This window comes from Haliaeetus albicilla, chromosome 2, assembly GCF_947461875.1.
Source record: "Haliaeetus albicilla chromosome 2, bHalAlb1.1, whole genome shotgun sequence".
In the NCBI taxonomy this organism is placed as follows: Eukaryota; Metazoa; Chordata; class Aves; order Accipitriformes; family Accipitridae; genus Haliaeetus; species Haliaeetus albicilla.
The window spans coordinates 58,493,795-58,504,227 of NC_091484.1; the positions used below are offsets into that span (position 1 = coordinate 58,493,795).

Below are 10,433 nucleotides of genomic sequence, written 5' to 3' on the forward strand. Positions count from 1 at the left end.
AAATATTCAAAGCCCTAAGGAATGGAATTAAATTATTCCCTATGTCTTATATGAGTTGGAAAGGAGTAACAGACTTAAATACGGCAAGGAAAACCTTCTAATTTTATTGGTACAGAAGCCTTTAATAAATACTTTGGACAGGTCAGGGAATCTCCATCACTACAGGTTATTAAGAACAGACAGGACAAACATCTGTTAGAAATGATATAAATAACAACTTCATGTCACCTGTGAGCACAAAGATGAAGTAAATAACCCCTTGATGAGCCTTCCAAGCACAAACTTCTACAATTTCTATGGAAATAAGTATAAATATGATTTCACAATTTATCTATATTCTTGTTTTTGTCAACATTATGGAAGCTCTTGAATCATTAGAAAATTTAAAACTGCATGTCAAATTACATGCTAAGATGCTGTAATTTGACAAAAATCCTCAGATTTGATATATAATGTCTGTTTCCACTTTAATATTCTAGAAATCTGATTTGAGAGCTGAATGTTCCTTAATAGGGAAAGAAATAGACTGTAGAAGACTCATAGGAAGAAAACGTAATTTGGCAGAACATTTAATTTTTGTTCCATCTGTATTTATCTTCTCATCCAAAATCTTCCTATTATATCAATCACTATGGAATTTATTCAGGATGCAGTTTAACAAAAAATCCTGCAACCCATGTTTAGTTATACCAACACTTTCATTCACAATCACAGTATCTGCTATAAGGTTTTGATCCTGTCAAAAAATGAGACTGAAGTGTCAGAAGACATTTTAAAAATAGCAGTTTTAACTAATTAGGCAGATATTTATGCCAGAAAACCAGCTGGATATTTTACTGACTAGAGTAATTACAAAAATCATCATTAGACAGAATCTATACTTCTTATAGGTTAGTGTATCTTCCTATCACCTTGATAAATAAATATGAAGCAAAATATGCTCTTAAACACAAAATCAAAGCCATATTCAAGCTCTTTTTAGAACATGCTTCCTTTCTTCTATGATGACAAACCTAATATAGTCTGTTTAGTTTTGTCTTACTAGTATAATGGGAAAACAAATTTTATAAAATAACTGGATTCCAACTACCTGATCTCTTACCAGTAAAGGCCCCTACTGAGCCCCCGCAACTTCCTGGAAAATGCCCTGAAACAAGAGGACACAAATCTTGGATACCTTTCCATCGTCACTGCTATTACTTTGAGGCCTCCAGGAAAAGAAGCTGGTCTCAAGCTCATCAGGAATGTGCCCGACTAGGTGAGTGTTTTGTTTTAGAAAGATTGAAGATGTAATTAAACACATAAAGTAATGGATGATACCACGAAGCAAATCTTAAATTACTTTAAAACTTCAAACTTAATGCTTTTTAGCTTGCTTTTCTGAGCATGCTTTTTCATAATAAAACTAAACTTTGTCAGAGAGGCAGCTGATATCTCAAACACCAGGTGAAATACGAATATCCCAAAAATATGAAATTCCTACTAGTTTTATGGAAATCAGTAATTGGGTACAGAGATAAACACTTTTAGAGTCCCACTAAGGCACAAACTCCAGGGTCAGCTTTCCCTTCCCCAAACAAGAGGGCATCCACACACAGCGTAACCTGGGAGACAGAAACTCATGGGAAAGTTGTCTTTGTTAGTTCCAGGGCACAGTTTATTAACTGGATCTCACTGGCTGGACAACAAAAGAGATGGAGGAATCATTTAGCTTTCATGAACCAGTAAAACACACCCAGCCATGCAGCTCCTGCTCCGCAACAGCCTCCACTGCTGTCTACGAGCTGGAAAGAAGAGCTGTATATGGATCAGGGGAGAGGAAAACACACTTTACTCCACATTTCTGATTTCTCCTGACTGTTCACTGAGAATTGCTGTGATGGAGCATACACTTCAGTGTGAGTAAGAATAGGAAACACCCTATACATTAGCACTGTATGTCTGAGTGATAGTCTTGTAAGATTAAGAGAGAATACAAGGATTTCTAGCAGCACTTCCTCATATGTATGAAAACACTGACCTATGACTGAGTAAACAGAAGAAGTAGCTTTGCAAAGGCATTTTACTTTACAGCTGTGTGACAACAGAACTCCTGAAATGGTTCTGTAATAGGATACACCACATAATTACTAGAAAATGTAAACTTTACACTAATAAGCAGAATGAAAGGACGCTGGCCCATGTTCTGAATTGTTAGATGTTACATGTTACCCACTGGCCAGGCCAGGAAGGTGATCATTTCCTGATGACCCCAATGCAGCTTTGTGTATTTGTAATGCCAGGGCATATGACAATTATAAATCAACTTCTGGACATCTTCTGGAGCACAACCTCTAGCTGCTTACACATCCTATCTAGCCTTGCAGCACATTGCATCAGGCACTGCCAAATATCCTGCCCAGCCACTGGTGGGTGACAGAGCTGTAGTGGCAACATGCATGGTGCTGACTACATCACATGTACCACTTTCAGCCTACTTGCATCACATTCTGGGGTGTGGTTGGACCTGTCCAAAAAGTATTGCAGGAGAGCAATTTTTCTTCTATAAAATACCAAAGGCTAAACAAAAATCTATGTCTTCATGCTGATTTGTGTCCATACAGCTCACAGTCATGCTCAAAATACAATATAGTGATATAATAACCATAATGAGACTAGTGAATATTATGTGCAAGAATCAGTGTCTTTTATATCTTTTTGCATATCTTTTATGTGTTTATTGACTTAAGCTGTAAGAAAATGAGACATTGTGATACTTTTGCAGCTGCTAATTTGGTATCAGTAGGAGACTATACTGAAGCAAACTTTCTGTCAGACACCATTAAGATACTCCATGGAAAATCACCGAACTTTTGGATAGGGCTAAAGAAAAATGACAGAGGTAATATCTTCATTATTTAATCATACATTATCATATCATATAAAATTATGTTCTATTAAAAAGAAAGCAACTTTGTATACTTGAAAGTACACATATATAAAAAATATACAGAGTTTATTTCAAAGCATGCTTACATATGCTTAGAAATGTAACTGAAACATTCAACTACCTATTCGTGTTATAAATTTTTGTTTTCCCCAACACAACTTATTCTATCTGTCTAAACTCCTGTATTTTATACATATATATTTATATGCTCATTTTAAATATTAGGACAATGGGTATGGACAGACAAATCTGCAATGGATTTTGTCAACTGGCAAATGGGAGAACCTTCAAACAAAAGGCATAAAGAGTGTGGAGAAGTATATGCTTCGTCTGGCTACTGGAACACCAATGTCTGTTCTTTCAAAAAAGGATATATCTGTAAAAAACCAAAAAGTAAGTAATATTTCTAATGCATTAAGGTTAATAATGCCTGATAATGTATGTTTGTTGTATAACATGAAAATGTAAAACATTGTAAGTTTGTGTGTGTGCAAAACCAATAGACCCTAATAGCAGGATATGGATGCCTAAATACTGAGGAGCCCCACATGGCTTCTGACTGCCTCCTCAGAAGGCTGCATCTCCTGTAAGTCCTGTAAAATTACCATCAGCCCCATGCAGCCATCATGAATACTTCAGACCCCTATGTTTAGGCAAAAGAATAGTTAAAGACCACTCATTTTTAATAAAAAGCCAGTTTTCAGTGGAATTTTCCCTCAAATATCATATAATCTAAGCTCTAAAGCAAAGTTTTGTTTAATTTCAGCTGAATATATTCTTAAAAAAACCCAACTTGTTCTGATGAGTGCAATGAAAGCTCTGTCTTGTAGAAATGCTGGAATTGGTGATTCCTTTCATTACTGTCCTCTGAGGTGATGGATTAGAGGAACATGATAATATACATTCTTATGGCACTCTTATCTACAGTATGATAGAATGACATTTAATAAAATGCTGGTACTATTCTGATAGCAAAATTATCATCTGCAAGAAAATGCATGAGTCAACTACCAACTGAGATTAAATGAAAGCGGTCCAGAACATGAACATTTTGTTTGGTTAAATTTCATATCTCTGTTCACCTTTCCCTTACCTGCTAAGTTTAGGAAGTGCAATTACCATAGGAACCACATCCACACAGAATGGCTGTCTCTGACAGAAGGGGCTAAACTCACAGAAGATCCTTTTCAGCTCAAGTAAAATGCTCATGATACATCTCTAACACTCAAGACCTCCATTCTACTGTTTCAGAAAACACCTTAAAATGATTAAGGATCTTGTGGTCAGTTTCTCAGAAACAAACATATTTGAAAACACTTTTAGAAATAACAGAAATCTGACTCTAATTTCATGTCTTGCTGGGTATCTCAACTGAGGAGGTCAGATGCTCTTGGAATGAAAGAGCCAGTCATCCTACTAGTGGTTTACACATGCTTAGGTCCATCTCTCTGGGAGAGCAATTGTCACCAGCAAGTGGATTTAGAGGGAATTGTCAGGAGCATCTGGCCTTAGGAAGTTTAAAATGCCTCAGGGTTTTTTTTTAAGCATTCAGAATAAACATTTTGTTTTCCTTCCAAAAGCTCCTGAAAACACAGAGATGTCAACAGATAATACAGGTAAGCATACTTCCTTTTAAGCAGAATTATAAGCACGTGCTCAAATACAAGAATATAATTACATAGTTTCTAGGTATTAATTTTGAGAGTATTTAATAATAAAAAGTCCATAAACTTCATCTGTATCTAGATATAGGAAATAGAGGTTATTCTGAAGTAAACTGGCTTTTGATCAGATCCAATTATATTTTGTTTGGTTTTGTTAGTTAAAAAAACCAAAAAACAACCCCTGTTGAACTGAATATCTACATCCATATTACACTTGTCTGATTTCTGGTTAAAGAAATCCCATTTATCACTAGATTCTGAAATCTCTTAAGATCAGAGGTGTTGATTCCATTTCATCCATTTACAGAAGGGAAAATGGAGAAAGTACTGTCTGCCAGCATCATTTGGCTGTTCGTTCTTCTAGCCCTTACTATAGTTGGAGCTGGAAGTATAATTTATTTCTACTTGAGGAGGAAAAGACAAAACCTGCTACATATCTCAACCAGAATGAGTGGACCAGAAGCAATGGTGGATATCCAAGAAAAAGATGCACTTACCGACATGTAGTCTGACAAAATGCCCATATGTTCCAAATAACAAAAACCAGCCTATGAATCAGTGAAATCTTATGCCAGCTTTGAATTTTCCTACCCAGATAATAGTCTCCTCCCTTCACAAATATAAAGTTCATGGATTTATATAAATACACACTCATATATACCCCCTCCAAAATTCCCTCCAAAGTGTTACGGATTTTCTTTCGTCTAGTTTGGGGAGTACACAGATATATTTTTCACATAATTGAGCATGGCTGAAAAGCTGGCTCCAGAGGTGTTACAGGAAAACTCTGATAGATATTTACTATGTGAAATTATTTTATTTAACTCAATGTAGAAATTCTCCTTTATACACAGGGGAAATCATTACTCATATCTTTACATTATTTTTTCCTGCTGTATTACTTCAGTGTTATCTACACTATGATAGGAAACACTGCTCATTTCAGATTTTCAGCTTCACAGTTTATGATACTATCTTTTTATTCATGTAAAACCTGTTACAATACCTGCATCTGTGAATTAAATATTATTTCCTTACCAAAAAATAGATGGAAAGATGGAAAAAAATTGAAGAGACTCCTTTATTCCTACTTCTAGTCTGAATTTCAGGAATAATTATGCCATTTCCTACAGTCTTGCACTTTTCTATTATTCTATAAACATCAACATTTTCCTTCCAAGTTCAAATTAATAATAAAAATACAACAGTAGATGACCTTTCCATTGGGTTTTATTTCAGTACTGATGCTTTCAGTATGCAGAGATGCCCCTTTTTAAATCCAAGCATGTATAATAAGTGGCTATCTTATACTGCATTATATAACTCTCTGATTTAGAGAAAGCAAATCACTGATGCACTTTTTGAAAATAAATTCTTCCATTTTTTGTTGTAATTTCATTTGATAATGTACTGCCTAGACCCCCTTTCAGCTTTTCTTCAATTGTACACAGTAGCAGCATTTGCCTCAGGGAGCAGTTTTTTATTCTGTGTATTTTAAGACATGCATCATCCCTCCTGAGTTATGAAAACACCTTTCTCCAAGCCATGGGAGGACACCTGGCACTAACAGGCCTCAGTGAAGAAGCATATGGAGAAGCAGAGCTAAAGCAGAGGAGCTTGTACCAAATATCTGTAATGGGAAACAGATTCTTTGGCCCTTCTGTGAGAACTGTAGTCAGAATTTCTTACTTTCTCCCCATGCTTAAGGTCCCTGACTGACAAAAAGATGATGCCATGCTAAAGATCTCTTTAAAAGAGAAGAGAATATCTGGAATAAGTGGAATAGGTTTCTGCACCAGGACATCTGTGCCTGTGCCTGAGCCACTTGAGATCACACTTGTATTACCTCTAGTATTTACCTTTTTTCTAGATATACAGTAAACAATAAAGGTTCCTAAGTAAAAATGTTATTGATAGCTACGTAGAATGGCAGTACCCCCTTCCTTTAGGAATACTTACTTCAATTGTTTCATCAAGGGCTATCTTAAAACATGTGGCAGCCCTGCTAACATGTTTCCTCCTGAGCTTTCAATTTTTAACCGTATACTCCTTTGCTGGATGGACACACATTATTCTACACCTTTGGGTAAGTTTGTAAAGAAGTTTCACCAATCACAGATATAGAAAGATGTCTAAAGATTGTATGGCTTCTCCCCTTCCGGTATGTCTGTATGACATTACTTAACCAAGAGACCTGGTAAAAAAAAAAACAAAACCAACACCCCCCACCCCACCCAGGTTATTTAAAATAGAGTTAAAAATTAAGTAAAGCAAAAATAAATTTTACAATTAATGTCCTTTGAACACTTTGTAAAGCCCAGACATAAAAGCCCTTAGATAAAAAGAAATTCCTTATATTCCTATAATAAGTCCTGTAATACCAATTCCTGCGATAAAGAAACAGTCACTGCTATGTTCCGGAGGAAATAGGAAATAGCTGAGAGAACTTTGCACAAAACTTTGCAAACGAAAAAAACACCACCTGCTTCCCATGAGATGACTAGAGAGAAAATTATTTCCTGGTATGTACTACAGAAATCTGGGAATACATAGTTACACTTGCCTTTTGGATGAGTAAATAGTGAAAATGTTTTTCCTGTTCCATACTTACAAACAGTAGGGACTGCTGGATTCTACCATATACATGCCCAGCTTAGTAAATCTGATAAATTAAAATTACCTTTCCCAAAAGAAAAAAGGAAACATACAATAAAGAGACTAATTTTTTTAAAGTTATTTGTAAGTTAACTGTAAAAATTGGGAGCTCATAACAGAGGTATTCCGGTGACCAAATTCAGCACAGCCTAGGACCTCCAGAGGAGGAGCCTGGCTGGTAACACCACCATGCAGGAAGCGCACGCCAGCTCTCTGTGTTATCATATGAAAATCTTTTGATGTACATACATTTTTATATACAGCTATTTTGTAGTTAAATCATGACTGAGCACGAAATGGACATAAGGTATGCTGCTGATCCTCCTGCAAGATACTGAGACGCCGCAAAGGCTGATCCAAAGTGCCTCTTACAGAAACAGGAAAGACAGAGCGCACTGTGGTGAGAACAGCAGTGAAAATAGGTGCAGGTGGAGCGAGCCAGTGCAGCAGTGCTCGTTCCTGAGAAAGGGCCGAGACGAGGGCCACGGCCCTGACCAGACCTGCTCGCGTCAGGCAGGCACCATCGTTACCCACTGCTTGCAGCGCAGGACAGCATTGCCATAGCAAGGACGGGTTATTCAATCTACTGAGTCTCAAACAACCAAACAGCCACTGGGGCAGAGACCAGTGCATCTGAACACTCTGACTCCTCTGTATTTGTCTTTTGGAGTTGATATTGGATGTGACTAAGACATTGGCCACACGCCTCATGCATTGCTCAAAGAAGAGGGCTGGGTTGCACTTGGTTAAACTGCATAGGGCAGAGGAGATCCTTACCCCTCTATGCTTAATCCCCAATCCCAGTGATTTTGCACAAATCTGTTGTGTGCATGTTTCTCTTTTCTCTTCAAAAAGTCCTGTATACTTGAAACCACTGTCAGTTCAGTGCTTTGGATAAGAAAAACACTGCTTATTATGAATGCATCCGTTTAAATTAGCTTCTGAATGGAGAAGACACCCAGCACTGTTGTCAAAAGTGTTTATACTGATGTGTGCGCACGGATTTGTGTAGGATTTTTCCTCTCATTTTCATAGATAAATGCTGCCTGATTTTCCTCACCAGTTTCTGAAGGACACACCACCTCCTCTGTAACTAGGCTGTGACAGGAAAATGTAATTCAGTAATGGAAATACAGAATCCTTAGTCTTCTTGCAGACAAAGGAAAAGTTTTATTTTTCAACTGTGGCACAGAAGAGTTGGTATGATACTGTGTTTGAAATACCAGACTTAAAACACAGGGATGTATGGAATTACAACTAATTTGTTGTCTCAAAATTACAAAGTCAGGTCTCCAGGAATTAACCTCTTCCGTTTTCTATGCTAGTTTGCTTTTGCATCTATTAGAACATTTTGTATCTGATGCTACTGCTGCACAATGGACTAAACTGTTGACAGAATGGAAAATTTTAGTATAGACAACAGGACTGGCACTGCTGGCTGTAGTTGGTTTTATCTGTAAACTTTCCTGGTTGCATTTATGTTGCAAGAGAAAGACTGGCAGTAGCATCACAGTGATCATGAGCTGTCGGAGACAGTAAATACAGTACCCAGGATGATAAAACTTAGTCCTCTCTCTTAATCCTTCTGCTATCTGTCAAACAACGGATCCTAAAAGGAGTCATGAAACAACTCATCTTCTTGTTACTGTCCATCAATTATGTATGCACATATTTTCCCTTATAATCTGCTACCTGTTTAGTATAGCCTTTAGAAGGTATCACTGGGCCTACTTTTCTCTTTGCTGACCTTTATAAACTGCTCTATGGACTGAATCCAGGTGTTCAATTGCTTATTACAATAAACTTCTAATCTTCACTTTTCTACAAATAACCCTACTGTGTCTTAGGAAGAAGAAGACAAACAAGTTTTGTGGAAATGGTTTCAGGCTAGTTTCAATAGTCACGAGAAGAAAAATTCTGGACACGTTTTCACATAGTATTTTCCTAATTTTTCATCATAATCATTTGCAATGACAGCATAATCTCTTTCATACATAGGCTCAGCTATCTAAGACACCTGAAGCAGGTGGAATTCATCTCATATAATGTAGTTATCTAAAACGTAGGCATGCCTAGCTAAACTACTCACCCAACATCCTCACTGTGGTCAGCACAGAGAAATGGATGCATTAGGGTGCAATTAACTTGATCTAGTCTAGAGTCTGATGAGAATCCCTAGACTCTCATTGACACAGAGAAAGCCTAAACCAATTATCTCCCAGTAACAGTTCTGCAGAATCCAATTCTTAATTGATATCTTATGCAATCTGGCACAGCATACACTAATCGATTTTTGTTGATTACATTTATCGCCAATAGCTCCAGGCTATTTCAGAAAACAGCTACCAAACACAGTCCCAACAGATCCCCCCCCTCCCCCCGCCTTGAAAACCATTACTTTTGGAAACAAAACTTCTGTTACATTCAAAAATTTCTGTTGATTTTATTTTTCATACTAATTCAGAATGGTATCTGAGCGGATAGCATTTCTTAAGAAAATGTTGAGAACATTGACAGAAGTTCCTATGAAAGCACAAATCATTGACCCAAACTACAACGGAACTACATCTAAAATAAACTCTGAAGGCAACCATCTGCCTTTGTACTCTCATCAACACTTCCCAGCCCAGTGCCAGGATGGCTGAGAAATCAGTGAAGTGTGTCTGCTTACAGTCCTGATACAACCTCTGTATTTAAAGTATGCCCAATTCTGTTTCCCTGAACAGCAGCTGATGTGTACAGTATACCAGTGAACCCTTGAGAAAGTTAAATTGTGCTGACCATCAGAAATGAGGGCTCTGCCGCTTCTATCTCCATCACTGATACACATAGCTGAGGAAGAAAAACTGAGCATAAAAGTCCTGTTCAGTCTCATACCGAGTGCTGCTGCTTTAAGTTCCCTCTCCTCTTCTGTGTAGACTGCCAAAACCCCTGCACCCACTCTGCTACATTCTGTTTATATTTCTCCCACCCATTTCCTATTACCTTCATGGTCTTAATGCTAACCTAGAATAGAAGACTGGTATTTTTGGTCATCAGGCTGATAATCTCTGTTTACTAAGAATTTTTCAATTTTTAGCTCAGCTAAATCTGGACAGAATTTATTTTTAATTTCTGTAAGCCCCATTTCTGTTTACAGTGTCATAGCTTTATTCATAGATAAATCTCAAATACCACTTAATCAT

General features: G+C 37.2%; 1 protein-coding gene across 2 annotated transcripts in view; it reads left to right on the forward strand.

The window, feature by feature from the left end:
* The window catches only part of LOC104315988 (macrophage mannose receptor 1), a 34,855-nt gene extending 28,869 nt beyond the window's left edge, over window positions 1–5,986 (forward strand). For both annotated transcript variants that reach the window (XM_069776305.1, XM_069776308.1), the window contains 5 exons: window positions 1,106–1,258; window positions 2,765–2,881; window positions 3,155–3,322; window positions 4,510–4,545; window positions 4,901–5,986. In XM_069776305.1, the coding sequence (XP_069632406.1) occupies window positions 1,106–1,258; window positions 2,765–2,881; window positions 3,155–3,322; window positions 4,510–4,545; window positions 4,901–5,100 (674 nt within the window). In that variant the 3' untranslated portion in view covers window positions 5,101–5,986. The remainder of the gene's footprint in view (window positions 1–1,105; window positions 1,259–2,764; window positions 2,882–3,154; window positions 3,323–4,509; window positions 4,546–4,900) is intronic.
* The last annotated feature ends 4,447 nt before the right edge of the window (window positions 5,987–10,433 follow it).